The sequence below is a fragment of the Bombina bombina genome, chromosome 1, assembly GCF_027579735.1.
Source record: "Bombina bombina isolate aBomBom1 chromosome 1, aBomBom1.pri, whole genome shotgun sequence".
NCBI lineage: Eukaryota > Metazoa > Chordata > Amphibia > Anura > Bombinatoridae > Bombina > Bombina bombina.
This window is the reverse complement of record NC_069499.1, coordinates 507,070,399-507,087,678: the sequence shown is the minus strand read 5'-3', so window position 1 is coordinate 507,087,678 and position 17,280 is coordinate 507,070,399. Positions and strand designations below refer to the sequence as shown.

The 17,280-nt window shown below is 37.0% G+C and overlaps 1 protein-coding gene across 1 annotated transcript in view; it reads left to right on the top strand.

The window, feature by feature from the left end:
• TRPM2 (transient receptor potential cation channel subfamily M member 2) overlaps positions 1–17,280 on the top strand; it is a 272,602-nt gene that overhangs the window by 205,700 nt on the left and 49,622 nt on the right. The window contains exon 23 of the mRNA XM_053712880.1: positions 13,556–13,643. Coding sequence (XP_053568855.1) covers positions 13,556–13,643 — 88 coding nt within the window. The remainder of the gene's footprint in view (positions 1–13,555; positions 13,644–17,280) is intronic.

Here is a 17,280-nt window from a genome sequence, read left to right as displayed (position 1 = left end):
GCTCTCTCTCTCCTCTCGTTTGCTCTCTCTCTCCTTTCTTTTGCTGTCTCTCTCCCTCTCTTTTGCTCTCTCTCCCCCTCTCTTTTGCGCTCTCTCCCCCTCTCTTTTGCGCTCTCTTCCCCTCTCTTTTGCGCTCTCTCCCCCTCTCTTTTGCGCTCTCTCCCTCTCTCTTTTGCGCTCTCCCTCTCTCTTTTGCGCTCTCTCCCCCCTCTTTTGCGCACTCTCCCCCTCTTTTGCGCACTCTCCCCCTCTCTTTTGCGCACTCTCCCCCTCTCTTTTGCGCACTCTCCCCCTCTCTTTTGCGCACTCTCCCCCCTCTCTTTTGCGCACTCTCCCCCTCTCTTTTGTGCACTCTCCCCCCTCTCTTTTGCGCACTCTCCCTCTCTCTTTTGCGCACTCTCCCCCCTCTCCTTTGCACACTCTCCCCCTCTCTTTTGCGCACTCTCCTCCCTCTCTTTTGCGCTCTCTCCCCCTCTCTTTTGCGCTCTCTCCCCCTCTCTTTTTTGCTCTCTCACCCTCTCTTTTGCGTTCTCTCCCCCTTCTCTTTTGCGCTATTTCCCCCTCTCTTTTTCTCTCTCTCACCCCTCTCTTTTGCGCTCTCTCCCCTCTCTTTTGCTGTCTCTCTCCCCCTCTCTTTTGCTTTCTCTCTCCCCCTCTCTTTTGCTGTCTCTTTCACCCTCTCTTTTCCTGTCTCTCTCCCCCCACTCTTTTGCGCACTCTCCCCCTCTCTTTTGCACACTCTCCCCCCTCTCTTTTGCGCACTCTCCCCCCTCTCTTTTGCACACTCTCCCCCTCTCTTTTGCGCTCTCTCCCCCCTCTCTTTTGCGCTCTCTCCCTCCTCTCTTTTGCTGTCTCTCTGCCCCCTCTCTTTTGCTTTCTCTCTCCCCCCTCTCTTTTGCTGTCTCTCCCCCCTCTCTTTTGCTGTGTCTCTCCCCCCTCTCTTTTGCTGTCTTTCCCCCCTCGCTTTTGCTGTCTCTCTCCCCCCTCTCTTTTGCTGTGTCTCTCCCACCTCTCTTTTGCTGTCTCTCTCCCCCCTCTCTTTTGCTGTGTCTCTCCCCCCTCTCTTTTGCTGTCTTTCCCCCCTCGCTTTTGCTGTCTCTCTCCCCCCTCTCTTTTGCTGTGTCTCTCCCACCTCTCTTTTGCTGGCTCTTTCCCCCTCTCTTTTTCTGTCTCTCTCCCCCTCTCTTTTGCTGTCTCTCTCCCCCCTCTCTTTTGCTGTCTCTCTCCCCCCTCTCATTTGCTGTCTCTCTCCCCCCTCTCTTTTGCTGTCTCTCTCCCCCTCTCTCTTTTGCTGTCTCTCTCTCCCTCTCTCTATCCCACCTCTTCTGCTCTCTCTATCCACCCTCTTCTGCTCTCTCTATCCCCCCTCTTTAGAGCTCTCTGTCTCTTGGCATCTGGCCCCGCCCAGCCCTGCCTGCACCACACCAGCCCCGCCCACTTCACGTCCGGTCACACCCATATTACACCCGTCCGGCCACGCCCACTCCGCACCCACCTTGTCACGTCCACTCCACCACACGACACCAGGTCAGTTGGAAGGCCAGTTGTTTTTGTCCTCGCACGCAGTCTCTACTGTGCATGACAGCTTCGGACAAACACACTTGTCCTTTTATTATATAGGATATTTGTTGTTATATGGGAAAATATATACACAGATAATGTAGAGGAATAGATTATTCCTAAATACAAAACTGATCCTCTATAAAATAGCAAGATATAATCTACACATTTAGCAAAATGCAAAATGTTTCTTTAAGTTTTGTGTGGCCATGTATGATTTACCTTAACTTGCACAATAAACTGCAACTTTTTCACCTTGCGAATTGTGGACTTTTGTTCTATTTCCAAGGGTATATCCTAAAACATTTAATGTGAAAATGGCTTAATGTAGCTTAATGAGTAAAAAAGTGGCCAAATGTTAATCAATTGCTGCATAATTTTGCACAATCAAAGATTTCCACTATCCAAGCCTATCCTAGAAGTTTCATGGATTTTGGAATTCCAAAAGGCAAATGAGTGACATTAAGCTTGTTTTTTGGGGAGCTTAATGTAGCTTAACGTACAAAATTGAACTTAGATGTTAACCAATTTCCCCCAAACTTACCACAATACATTAATCTATCGATTCAAACGTATTCTGAAAATTTCAGGATATTTGATAAAACATAACAAAAGTTATTCACATTTAACTATTTTTTTTACAATCCTAAAACATTTAATGTGAGCAACTTAATGTAAAAAGAGCTTAATGTACCAAAATTCACCTAAACATCGATCAATTGCCTTGAAACTTGGCACAAACTCAGTTTGTCACTTTCCAAACCTATCCTAGAAGTTTCATGTCATTTGGTTTCCCACAAGGCAAATGAGTGACATTAAGCTTGTTTTTTGGGGAGCTTAATGTGGCTTAACGTACAAAATTGAACTTAGATGTTAACCAATTTCCCCCAAACTTACCACAATACATCAATCTATCGATTCAAACATATTCTGAAAATTTCAGAACATTTGATAAAACATACCAAAAGTTATTCACATTTAACTATTTTTTTACAATCCTAAAACATTTAATGTGAGCAGCTTAATGTAAAAAGAGCTTAATATACCAAAATTCACATAAACATCGATCAATTGCCTTGAAACTTGGCACAAACTCAGTTTTTCACTTTCCAAACATATCCTAGAAGTTTCATGGATTTTGGTGTCCCACAAGGCAAATGAGTGACATTAAGCTTGTTTTTTGGGGAGCTTAATGTGGCTTAATGAGTAAAAAAGTGGCTAAATGTTAATCAACTGCTACACAATTTTGCACAACCCAAGATTTTCACTATCCAAGCCTATCCTAGAGGTTTCATGGATTTTGGTTTTGCACAAGGCAAATGAGTGACATTAAGCTTGTTTTTTGGGAAGCTTAATGTGGCTTAACGTACAAAATTGAACTTAGATGTTAACCAATTTTCCCCAAACTTCCCACACAAAACATTAATCTATTTATTCAAACATATTCTGAAAATTTCAGGACATTTGATAAAACATACCAAAAGTTATTCACATTTAACTATTTTTTTTACTATCCTAAAACATTTCATGTGAATGGCTTAATGTACCAAAATTCACCTAAACATTGATCAATTGCCTTGAAACTTGGCACAAACTCAGTTTGTTACTTTCCAAACCTATCCTAGAAGTTTCATGGTATTTGGTGTCCCACAAGGCAAATGAGTGACATTAAGCTTGTTTTTTGGGGAGCTTAATGTGGCTTAACGTACAAAATTGAACTTAGATGTTATCCAATTTCCCCCAAACTTCCCATAATACATTAATCTATCTGTTTAAATATATTCTTAAAATGTAAGGACGTTTGATATAAATCATTACAAAAGTTATTCACATTTAAATATGTTTTTTACAATCCTAAAACATTTTGGGGCCCATTTATTAAGCTCCAAATGAAGCTTGAGGGCCCTGGTTTCTGTCGAGCCTTTAGGCTTGCCCAAAACACCAGTTATGAAGCAGCGGTCTAAAGACCCCTGCTCCATAACCTGTCCGTCTGCTCTGAGGAAGCGGACAGACATTGCCGCATTTCAACCCAATCGAATACGATCAGGTTGATTGACAGCCCCCTGCTATCGGCAAATCTGCAGGGGGCAGCGGTGCACAAGCAGCTGCTGCTGGTGCAATGCTGAATGTGTAGAGCATATTGCTCTCCACATTCAGCGATGTCTGCCGTACATGATCCGTTGATCAGATCATGTCAGACAGACACATAATAAATAGGCCCCATCATGTGAATGTCTTAACGCAAAAAAAGAGTTTAATGTACCAAAATTTGCCTAAACATAAATCAATTACCTTGAAACTTGGCACAAACTCAGTTTTTCACTTTCAAAATCTATCCAAGAAGTTTCATGGATTTTGAATTCCCACAAGGCAAATAAGTGACATTAAGCTTGTTTTTTGGGGAGCTTAATGTGGCTTAAAGTACAAAATTGAACTTAGATGTTAACCAATTTCCCCCAAACTGCTCACAATACATTAATCTATCTATTCAAATATATTCTGAAAAATTTAGGACATTTGATAAAACATACCAAAAGTTATTTACATTAAACCATTTTTTTACAATCCTAAAACATTTAGGGGCCAATTTATCAAAGCTTCAACTGATAATACTATGGAATCCGCTAGAATTTCGCTTCATATCTGATGCAAATGGAATCTGCCGTAATTATCAAAGTGTCAAGATCGTCAAATGTTCAAATACGTGACATAATATACCCTCCCGCGATCTCAATCTGACGCAGATCGATGCTTGCGTCATCCCAGATGTTTTGAATACACATTCGACTCTATATGACCCTTTTTCCAATTTACCAAACAGTCAACAGGTACACTTGCGTCTATTCCAGCGCAGTGTACCGATCATTCAAACCGCCACCCTTGAGGCCGCGGATGCCATAGAAATCAATGGGAGTCAGAAAACACAGGATGGTTATGTTCGATGCTGCAAGACAATGTAGCATATTAGATAATAAAAGTAAATTATAAACTTTATTAAAATTCTATACTCTTTCTAAATCAAACAATATTATTGCTCCAAATTTGGTGCAAAGTATTGCTTCAATTTTGATGCACTAGTAGATATAGGGATAAAAATGAAATACATTACTACTTATGGATTATGTTACATCTTTGTCTATTATTACAAAGCCAGAGGACAATATTATTGCTCCAAACTTGGTGCACTAGTAGATGTAAAGATAAAAATTAAATAAATACATAACATAATATAGCTAAATTCCTTTTTAGTTGTTTTTTTTAGTTTTTTGGATAAATCTATATACACCATGTTTAAGGCATCTAATACAAGTCCCACTCACCACTTCGCACCAAATTTGATGCAACACTTTTTGCACCAAATATGACGCAATACTCCTAGAGAACCCACACACTAGTTACTTTTTCCACCACTTTTGATAGGGATATGCATAATCACATGATTTATGACATCAGCTAATCAAATTTAAATATACATTGTATAGTATCACTAACGAATAAAATTGCTCGATACTTGTGTCATTGATCACCCATCAGAACTTGTAAGTGCTATCTGTTACATTGTGTATTATACTTTGAAAGTATGTATATGTGTAATTAGTATTAAAGATAAAAATTGATGCTGACATTAGGACACACAATGTAATATTTTAGACAATGATTTTAAAATTTAAATGATGTTTGATTCAATATAATCGTAAGCTGATAGTTCAAAGGGATAGTCCACCTAACATTAAACTGTCATGATTCAGATACAGCAGAAATTAAAATCCACTCTTTACTGTCATGCTATTTTTAGTGTATTTCTTCCTTCTCTTGAATTTCATTTTCATTAAGAAATGTCATCTTATATGCCAGCCGATTTTATAACACCTGTGTAGGGGTGGTTTTTAAAACTAGATTGCAATCCCGAGGGGTTACACAGGTACAGAGAGAAAACTGGCCCAGCTCTTAAAATACACAGTCTAGCAATATCCAGCACAAACACCAATGGTAAGAGCCCCAAGGAGTTACTATCAAACTCCAATAAGATATTAACAGAAAAAAGTAGGAAGCTCGCCAAAATGCCAAAGTAGATTCTTTTATTCTTTGAAAAGCAGAGTCAAACAGCCACCACGACGTTTTGGGGTAATATGCCCCTTAATCATGTGTACAATAACAATACAGACACACCTGTTTAAATAGCTTACCTGGGTTTTAACCCTTACAGTCTTTCTTACAGCACAGCATTTATGCAATAGCGCCATCTAGCGACCTCCCAAAGGTGTAATCTGATAAAATTAAAAACAAACAGCTATGAAGCCTTAATTAAATACTAAATTTACCATCTAACCTATCAGTATTTGCAGATTTAAATAAAATAGTTGCATAGTCTATCCACAGAAAAAATGGCTCTAACAGAACTGAAAATAATTTATCACAGAATATGTATAGATTATCAATAAAATGCTGACCAATCTTTTTCTCTATTTAACCCCTTCGGTTCCAGGGTATCAAGGTGGAAAATCCAAAAGTATTCTCGTTGTTTGAGTAAAATGTCTCTGTTACCACCCCTTTTGGGGACCTTGATCTGTTCAATCACCTGGAACCGAAGTTGGCTAATGTGATGTCCAGCTGCTATAAAATGATAAGCAACAGGAGCTGTTAGTTTACCACACCTGATATTGCTCTTATGCTCTGTTATACAGTCACGTACCCTCCTAGAGGACTCACCAATGTAGGCCTTCCCACATGGGCATTTGATAATGTAAATAACGTAACTGCTATTACAAGTGAAATAGTCCCTGTAATAAAATTTGTATCCACTATGTGGGTGTAAAAAATAAGGACTTTTCACAATGGAACTGCAGTTACTGCAACCAAGGCAAGGGAAGCATCCTAAATTTTTCTTGGTAATAAACTTTTGTGTTTCAGTTTTAGCAGAACCATTATTGGCCCTTATAAGACGGGTAGCCACGTTGTAAAAATTTCTCACCCATTTCAGACAATCTAATGGGAACCTTAGATTCCTCTGTGACAATCCGTTTCACTCTAAGTAATTGACTCTTGGGTAGTGACTTGATCAAGGAAGGATGATGGGCACTATCATACACCAATAAGTTATTTCTATCTGTCTCCTTCCTGAAAATATCAGTTTTGAAATTGTGTCCATCCTTGATCACTGTCACATCCAAAAAATCAATAGAACATTCACTAAAGGTCAGAGTGAATTTAATGTTGCTGGTTGAATTGTTAAACTCAGCAACAAACAGCTCAAGAGCTCCAACGTCGCCCAGCCAAACCCCAAAAATATCATTGATGTAGTGCCACCAGGTGGTGCCACATCGACAAAATAGGGCACTTTCAAAAACAAATTTCTCCTCAAAGAGGTTCATAAAAATGTTGGCATAATTTGGGGTGACGTTGGAGCCCATTGCTGTACCCTGCAACTGTAAATAAAATAAATCTTCAAAGAGGAAGTAACTATTGTAGAGAATTAACTCCAACAGTTGCAAAATAAATTCAACCTGTAATTGTGAATGTAAACCAGCAGTGAGCAAAGCATGTTGGACAGCTCCTAGGCCACTCTCATGAGTAATTGACGTATACAAACTTGCAATATCCAGACTGAAAAGAATAAATTTATCAGTCTGGAGTTGCAAGTTACTGAGTTTAACCAAAAAATCAGTGGTGTCCTTAATAAAAGTACTTGACTGCTCCACCAGTGGCCTTAAGACTATCCAAAAATATGGAAATATTTGAAAAAACAGAGTTAGTGCCAGCAACAATGGGACGCCCTGGTGGAGCAGTCAAGGACTTATGAATCTTGGGCAGAACATATAGCACAGGTGTTTGTTTTTAATTTTATCAGATTACACCTTTGGGAGGTCGCTAGATGGCGCTATTGCATAAATGCTGTGCTGTAAGAAAGACTGTAAGGGTTAAAACCCAGGTAAGCTATTTAAACAGGTGTGTCTGTATTGTTATTGTACACATGATTAAGGGGCATATTACCCCGAAACGTTTGACTCTGCTTTTCTAAGAATAAAAGAATCTACTTTGGCATTTTGGTGAGCTTCCTGCTTTTTTCTGTTACCAGCTCTTAAAATATCCATTGATTGTAAATAAATACATATGATACCCTGATGACATGTTATATTCACAATTATTCCTGCTCAGAATAATAATACATTTACACTATATATATATATTGGTATAAATAAACACAGAGAAATGAAAGATAACATTGTTTAGAACAAAAAAAGGAATTTAGGGACATGTAAATATGTTTGCAAAAGATTTCTGACATAACACACACATAAATATATATATAAATATATATATGCAAATTATGACACTTGGGAAAGTCTCCTTATGTGTGATGCGGGAATCCAGACATGGACCCGTTGCTCAGTGTGCCTAGAGGGATATGGCTGCACCTCACTGACGAGGCCCACAATAGGCCGAAACGTACTTCTGGGGTTTTGCTGTATCTCTCGTTCAGAGAGGGATTGCCTGGTACTTCGGGGCTGGACTGTACTGTGAAGTCAGGATCAGACTGATATGCTTCAGGAAAGTTCTTCTCTGTGAAAGGCTCATGTTGGGCAAAAAAAGGCTGCTTCTTGGGTGGTAACTAGCCATAGAACAAGCTATTATGCTATTGTTCGTTCTCAGGTTGAGCGCTTCTCTCTTTTTATTTATATACAGTATATATACTTGACGCATGTGTTTTTGACGTTTTTTTTATAAATAATAGCATTGTATGTGGATCCGCGGCAGCGATGTCTGGCGAGCATATTGACGCCTGCAAACGCACCGATATTGATGCTTTGATAAATAAGCCCCCATATGTTTTACGATTGTAAAAAACTGTAAATGTAAATGACTTTTGGTATGTTTTATCAAATGTCCTGAAAATTTTAGAATATGTTTGAATAGATAGATTAATATATTGTGGGACGTTTGGGGGAAATTGGTTAACATCTAAGTTAAATTTTGTACATTAAGCCACATTAAGCTCCCCAAAAAGCAAGCTTAATGTCACTCATTTGCCTTGTGGGAAAATCCATGAATCTTCTTGGAAAGTAACAAACTGAGTTTGTGCCAAGTTTCAAGGCAATTGATTGAAGTTTAGGTGAATTTTGGTACATTAAACTCTTTTTACATTAAGCTGCTTACATTAAATGTTTTAGGATTGTAAAATAAATGTTAAATGCGAATAACTTTTGGAATGTTTTATCAAATTTACTGAAATTTTCAGAATATGTTTGAATAGATAGAATAATGTATTGTGATAAGTTTGGGGGAAATTGGTTAACCTTTAAGTTCAATTTAGTACGTTAAGCCACATTAAGCTCCCCAAAAAACAAGCTTAATGTCACTAATTTGCCTTGTAGGAAACCAAAATCCATGAAACTTCTAGGATAGGTTTGGAAAGCGACAAACTGGGTTTGTGCCAAGTTTCAAGGCAATTCTGGTACATTAAGCTCTTTTTACATTAAGCTGCTTACATTAAATGTTTTAGGATTGTAAAAAAATAGTTAAATGCGAATAACTTTTGGTATGCTTTATCAAGTTTCCAGAAATTGTAAGAATATGTTTGAATCAATAGATTAATGTATTGTGGGAAGTTTGGGGGAAATTGGTTAACATCTAAGTCCAATTTTGTACATTAAGCCACATTAAGCTCCCCAAAAAACAAGCTTAATGTCACTCATTTGCCTTGTGGGAAACCAAATACCATGAAACTTCTAGCATAGGTTTGGAAAGTGACAAACTGAGTTTGTGCCAAGTTTCAAGGCAATTGATCGATGTTTAGGTGAATTTTGGTACATTAAGCTCTTTTTACATTAAGCTGCTCACATTAAAAGCTTTAGGATAGTGAAAAAATAGTTAAATGTGAATAAATTTTGGTATGTTTTATCAAATTTCCTGAAATTTTCAGAATATGTTTGAGGGAAGGTAAGTTTGAGGGAAATTGGTTAACATCTAAGTTCAATTTTGTACGTTAAGCCACATTAAGCTCCCCAAAAACAAGCTTAATGTCACTCATTTGCCTTGTGGAAAACCAAAATCCATTAAACTGCTAGGATAGGCTTGGATAGTGGAAATCTTGGGTTGTGCAAAATTATGCAGCAATTGATTAACATTTGGCCACTTTTTTACTCATTAAGCCACATTAAGCTCCCCAAAAAACAAGCTTAATGATACTCATTTGCCTTGTGGGACACCAAAATCCATGAAACTTCTAGGATATGTTTGGAAAGTAAAAAACTGAGTTTGTGCCAAGTTTCAAGGCAATTGATTGAAGTTGTGGTGAATTTTTGTACATTAAGCTCTTTTTACATTAAGCTGCTCACATTAAATGTTTTAGGATTGTAAAAAAATTGTTAAATGTGAATAACTTTTGGTATGCTTTATCAAATTTCCTGAAATTTTCAGAATATGTTTGAATAGATAGATTAATGTATTGTGAGAAGTTTGTGGGAAATTGATTAAGATCTAACTTCAATTTTGTATGTTAAGCCACATTAAGCTCCCCAAAAAACAAGCTTAATGTCACTCATTTGCCTTGTGGGAAACCAAATACCATAAAACTTCTAGGATATGTTTGGAAAGTGACAAACAGAGTTTGTGCCAAGTTTCAAGGCAATTGATTGATGTTTAGGTGAATTTTGTACATTAAGCTCTTTTTACAATAAGCTTCTCACATTAACGCCTAGATTTAGAGTTTTGTCGGTAACGGCCCGCGTAGCTAACGCATGCTTTTTTTCCCCCGCACCTTTTAAATACCGCTGGTATTTAGAGTTCACAGAATGGCTGCGTTTTCAGTGCGTTAGGCTCCAAAAAGGGAGCGTAGAGCATAATTTACCGCCACTGCAACTCTCGATACCAGCGGTGCTTGCGGACGTGGCCAGCTTCAAAAACGTGCTCGTGCACGATTCCCCCATAGGAAAAAATGGGTCAGTTTGAGCTGAAAAGAAACCTAACACCTGCAAAAAAGCAGCGTTAAGCTCCTAACGCAGCCCCATTGTTTCCTATGGGGAAACACTGCCTAAGTCTGCACCTAACACTCTAACATGTACCCCGAGACTAAACACCCCTAACCTTACACTTATTAACCCCTAATCTGCTGCCCCCGCTATCGCTGACCCCTGCATATTATTATTAACCCCTAATCTGCCGCTCTGTACACCGCCGCAACCTACGTTATCCCTATGTACCCCTAATCTGCTGCGCCTAACACCGCCGACCCCTATATTATATTTATTAACCCCTAATCTGCCCCCCACAACGTCGCCTCCACCTACCTACAATTATTAACCCCTAATCTGCCGACCAGACCTCACCGCTACTCTAATAAATTTTTTAACCCCTAAAGCTAAGTCTAACCCTAACCCTAACACCCCCCTAAGTTAAATATAATTTAAATCTAACGAAATAAATTAACTCTTATTAAATAAATTATTCCTATTTAAAGCTAAATACTTACCTGTAAAATAAACCCTAATATAGCTACAATATAACGAATAATTATATTGTAGCTATTTTAGGATTTATATTTATTTTACAGGCAACTTTGTATTTATTTTAACCAGGTACAATAGCTATTAAATAGTTAATAACTATTTAATAGCTACCTAGTTAAAATAATTACAAAATTACCTGTAAAATAAATCCTAACCTAAGTTACAATTAAACCTAACACTACACTAGCAATAAATTAATTAAATAAAATACCTACAATTATCTACAATTAAACCTAACACTACACTATCAATAAATAAATTAAATAAAATACCTACAAATAAATACAATTAAATAAACTAACTAAAGTACAAAAAATAAAAAAGAACTAAGTTACAAAAAATAAAAAAATATTTACAAACATTAGAAAAATATTACAACAATTTTAAACTAATTACACCTACTCTAAGCCCCCTAATAAAATAACAAAGACCCCCAAAATAAAAAAATGCCCTACCCTATTCTAAAATTAAAATAGAAAAGCTCTTTTACCTTACCAGCCCTTAAAAGGGCCATTTGCGGGGGATGCCCCAAAGAATTCAGCTCTTTTGCCTGGAGAAAAAAAAAACATACAATACCCCCCCCAACATTACAACCCACCACAGGTAAGTATTTAGCTTTAAATAGGAATAATTTATTTAATAAGAGTTAATTTATTTCGTTAGATTTAAATTATATTTAACTTAGGGGGGTGTTAGTGTTAGGGTTAGACTTAGCTTTAGGGGTTAATACATTTATTAGAGTAGCGGTGAGGTCCGGTCGGCAGATTAGGGGTTAATAAGTGTAGGTAGGTGTCGATGTTGAGGGGGGCAGATTATAGGTTAATAAATATAATATAGGGGTCGGCGGTGTTAGGGGCAGCAGATTAGGGGTACATAAGTATAACGTAGGTGGCGGCGGTGTGCGGTCGGCAGATTAGGGGTTAAAAAATTTTATAATAGTGGCGGCGATGTGGGGGGACCTCGGTTTAGGGGTACATATGTAGTTTATGGGTTTTAGTGTACTTTAGAGCACAGTAGTTAAGAGCTTTATGAACCGGCGTTAGCCCATAAAGCTCTTAACTCCTGTTTTTTTCTGCGGCTGGAGTTTAGTCATTAGATTTCTAAAGCTCACTTCAGCCACGACTCTAAATACCGGCGTTAGAAAGATCCCATTGAAAAGATAGGATACGCAATTGGCGTAGGGGGATCTGCGGTATGGAAAAGTTGCGGCTGCAAAGTGAGCGTTAGACCCTTTAATGACTGACTCTAAATACCAGCGGGCGGTAAAAACCAGCGTTAGGACCCCCTAACGCTGGTTTTGACGGCTACCGCCAAACTCTAAATCTAGGCGATAATGTTTTAGGATTGTAAAAAAATAGTTAAATGTGTATAACTTTTGGTATGTTTTATCAAATATCCTGAAATTTTCAGGATATGTTTGAATCGATAGATTAATGTATTATGGTAAGTTTGGGGGAAATTGGTTAACATCTAAGTTCAATTTTGTACGTTAAGCCACATTAAGCTCCCCAAAAAACAAGCGTAATGTCACTCATTTGCCTTGTGGAATTCCAAAATCCATGAAACTTCTAGGATAGGCTTGGATAGTGGAAATCTTGGGTTGTGCAAAATTATGCAGCAATTGATTAACATTTGGCCACTTTTTTACTCATTAAGCTACATTAAGCCATTTTCACATTAAATGTTTTAGGATGTCCCATTTCCAAGGTATTCTATGGCAAGATGATACAAATGTCTTGTAATTACAAGGTGTCCCTTTAACAAAACATGATTTGATTTAAAGGGACTTTAACATAATGTTCTCTTTGTTAATCTAAATGAGGACATTTTAGATTTTTTTTTTTTTTTTACAGAATCCAGCTTTTTTATTGAATGTTCCAGTGCTTGTAGAGTATATCACTGTTCAATAGAGAGAGTGACAGGATGTCCCTAAAGATGAATTCCTATCATTGTTAAAATCAACCAGCTTCTAAACATGTAAAAAATATTTTTAAATTTTAAACTGTGATCTTTCAATATTAGTTAAATATGTCTTTAATTTCTCATATATATATATATATATATATATATATATATATATATATATATATATATATATATATATAAATATATATATATGAGAAATATTCTTACTTCCCAACATGTAGGCATCTTTAAGTTTTAAGCTAGAACTCCTGTTTAATTGGACATAAGTCAGAAAAAAAAACGTTCTAATATACTTCTATTTACTTGTTTGTTTTGGTATCCTTGCTTGAAATTTAGCTCCTTTTCATGACATTTTTGCAGACATTGCTACAATATTATTCTTATGACATCTGCACACTCTTCACTGCCAAATGCACCAACATTCATGTCTCTAGATTTTTTTTTCTATTTTTATTTTTTTAATATTCAGATTAGAAGGTTGGGACTGCAGGACAAAGGATCCAATTCAAAGCACACTTAGGACCTCTGAAGATGTAAACTTTTAACTGTTATTACTGTTTTAGAATGAATACAGTCATTGACCTGTTGGAACTGGATCAAGCAAAGAGAACTGGATCCATGGAGAACAGACTGGTCTTCTTAGAAGAACAGGTGATCTGTTATTAGAAGTTAATGTAATTATGTTGAACCGACCCAGGAATCTAACTGTATTTATTAATGTATAATTATATAGATGTTTTATTGAGATGTTTATAAGAGTTTCTGTTTAATTAAAACTTGTGGTACCATTTTTAAATGTGGTAACTATTGGTAAAACTTAACCCTTTTCAGCAATTAGACAAATCAATATATGTTTTGTAGTTCCTGTAGCAAAGACTTGGGCATTCATGTTGTTCGGCTCTTTTCGGAGCTGGATTCCTTCTTTCCTCCGCATTCGGATGCTAACAAAGCATCCAATGCCCATGCCTAGCATATAGTACAGGTTCTTTGGGTAATTATGCTATAATGCCACTAAGAGAAAACTGGTGCATTGCACGGCATTCTCATAACTGTGATACTGTAGGAAAAAATTTTCATTTGAACATCTAACAAAATAGGTGAATCATTTAATGGAAGTTCTATAAACTAGAGAATTTTTGGGGAAATAATTTTGATTTTGTAAATTCACTTGGTATGCAATTATCTATGGGCTGTGGTAGTTTGTTATTATTTTAACCATTGTTTTATAGTCATTATGAGTTTAGCAGCAATTATTTAAACTTATATTTACTCTATCTGAGATGCTACAGAATGTCTTAATATAATTACATATATGTTGTAAGGTTACTCAAAAGATGATTTTTCTTCTCTGCCTTTGTAACTTTACATGAAGTACCATACATAATGGTAGTTTAATCAACCTATTATTTTGCAACAGTTTTTGAATGTTTTTATTTTATTTATCTAATTCATCAGCAAAATCCATTTTGGCCTTTCCAGCTACAAATCTTGTCTTGCCACTGATATGTAAGGTTATGTTTTCCCCAATGCTCAACTCACATATTAAAGGGACATTAAAGTCAACTTTTTTATTCATGATTAAGGTAGACCCGACAGGAGTCTATATATATATATATATATATATATATATATATATATATATAATGTTATCTATTATTAATAATTATTATAAATATTTTTTACAATATTTCAGACTTAATATTTCAATTTAAGATAACAAATTATTCATGTTCGCTAACACAACACTGCGTTAGACCTACATTGTGAAAACCTATGTGTGTTACACAAATTTTATATTCCTATGTTCTTCAAATAGAATTATTTTTAAGTTTTATTATTAAATATATATTTCTAAATATATCTGATATTGTTAATGTAAAATATATATCTATACCTATTCTATGTAATGGTCGTGGGATACTCCTCTATCAGCCTGAATTCGGCCAGTAGTGTTTTTATCCCGGCGTTGAGCCGGAATGATAGGGAATATCCCAGAGCAGAGAAAGTTAGTAAGATGAGGAAGGTGGCACTCACCACAGGCAGGACAGTCCCCAGTGGCAACGGCAGAGCAGTCCAAGGACAAACCACTGGAATGGTCAGGCAGGCAGGGTTTGGCAACAGCAAAGCAGTCCAAGGGCACACCACTAGAGTGGTCAGGCAGGCAGGGTTCAGCAACAAAGAGGCAATCCAGAACAACAGGGGTTAATAAGCAGAGTAGTCAGACAGGCAGGGTTCAGCAGCAGTATATCAATCCAGTAATTAAGGGGTATAGCAGGTAGAGTAGTCAGACAGGCAGGGTTCAGCAGCAGCAGTATATCAATCCAGTAGTTAAGGGGTAAAGCAGGCAGAGTAGTCAGACAGGCAGGGATCATACACAAAATAGGCAAATTGATACAACGATCTGTCACACCCAGGAGCACACAAAGTAACACCTATTCTTGGGCAGTGACAGATCATTGTAGTAGAACTTACATAGGTGCAGGGTTCGCGCAACAGACGTCTGACCGGCATCAGGAGCGTGGGGCGATGAATGACATCAGCGCAGCATGCATCCGGGCCCGACACATCCCCTGTCAACGAGCAGGTAAGGAGACGCCGCTCCCCTAGCAACGTCTAGTGCGGCGCGGCCTGACATTCTATAGCAATAGATAGACAGGTATAGGTAACATAGATATATATACAAATATGTATTTAAACTAAAAATAACATACCCCTGTATGTGAAGAACATTGGAATGGGAAATATTAATAACTCATGTTGGGTTAGCGCACGAGCAATAAGTTTTAGTTTTTTTCTTCTATCCTCCATTGAAGTCTATGGGAAGAATTACTCTAGCAAGAGCGCTAAATAATCTAGCCCACAATTGGTTTTTAGTTGCATTTAAAAATGTTGCTTAAATCAAATTTAAGTTTAGATGCTAAAAATGTTTATTAGAAAACTTAGCAGCTCAATGTTAACTGAGCGTATGCCATGAACTAATAAAAGGGGTCGATCACAATCATTTAGAAAACTTTATCTAAAGATTTTCTACAGTATGTCCCCATTCAAATCTATGGGGAGTTTTGTAGATAAATAATTTTGTCAACATTTCTACAGGATTGTGTACAAACCTATAGTATAATCATCATCAATACTAAATCAATTAGCCGCCATAGTTTACTGTTGAATTTACCATGTGTATCTTGCTTCCATAAAGGTCTGTGGAAACTCCTTGAGAAAAACCATATATGTCTTATAGAGGGTTAGAAACCTAGGGGTCAATCACAGTCCTTTAGAAAAATGTATTAAATATTTATCTGCAAAAATCTCTATACAGTTTAAAGTGATAGTAATAGAAACATTCTAAAAATCAGCATGTGCCATCCCTTTGTGCCATCTTTGTGCTGTTAAAAAGGAATAGCTAACGTGTGGCTTGTGTGGAACTACGGACTGTTTTCAAGATTCTAGCAATTTGGGAAATCATTGTATCTATATACCTATATATGAACTGTAACGCTCGCCAAAACCGAGTGTAGCTTCAGACACTTTGAATTCTGGTATACTGCATATTATGAACATTCTCCCTTTGGTGGTTATTTGGATATTAGCTTGATCTGTTTTTATATGCACGTACACATTTTAGAATTTTAACTGCCTTAGATATACTTTTTGTATTGTTTCTTATACAGAACTTATTTTGCATGCTTCACTGATTAATTACAACTAGGATAGCTCTGGGAGACGCCCCATATTTATGCTTTTTTATTTTATGCTCTTTAATAAATAAATATTTCCATTTTACTTCTGTTTCTATATTGTTATTGTTATATTGTTATTTTAGGGGATTGCTCTTAGCACCCTCCTATACACTATTCCTTTTTCACTTCTCATTTCTAGAGATCATTAGGGAGATCCTTATTAGGAGTGGCTTGCCCCATATTCCTCACATTAACGCTTCTATTTGTTGTAGTCTAGTGTAGTATAGAGCAGCCCCACCCGCTCTATACCTTGCAGATAAGCAAAGCACTTGCTAGCAGCTATCCAATTAAACAGAGAGTTCTGATTCACTGTTTACATCAACGTCATTAGTAGTTCCCTATCGGTGCCACCACACGTCTGCCTGGATTCTGGAGCACTACTAAATTCATTTAAGTATGTCCAATATGAACAAGCACCAAGATAACCCCCACCCCTGGGGTTGCAAATCTTTGCAGGTGTGCAAGCTAACAGACCAGCACCTTGGTCTGAAAAAATATCTAAACAAAATTAATATAGCAGCACCACCAATTAATATAAAAAGATTATTTTA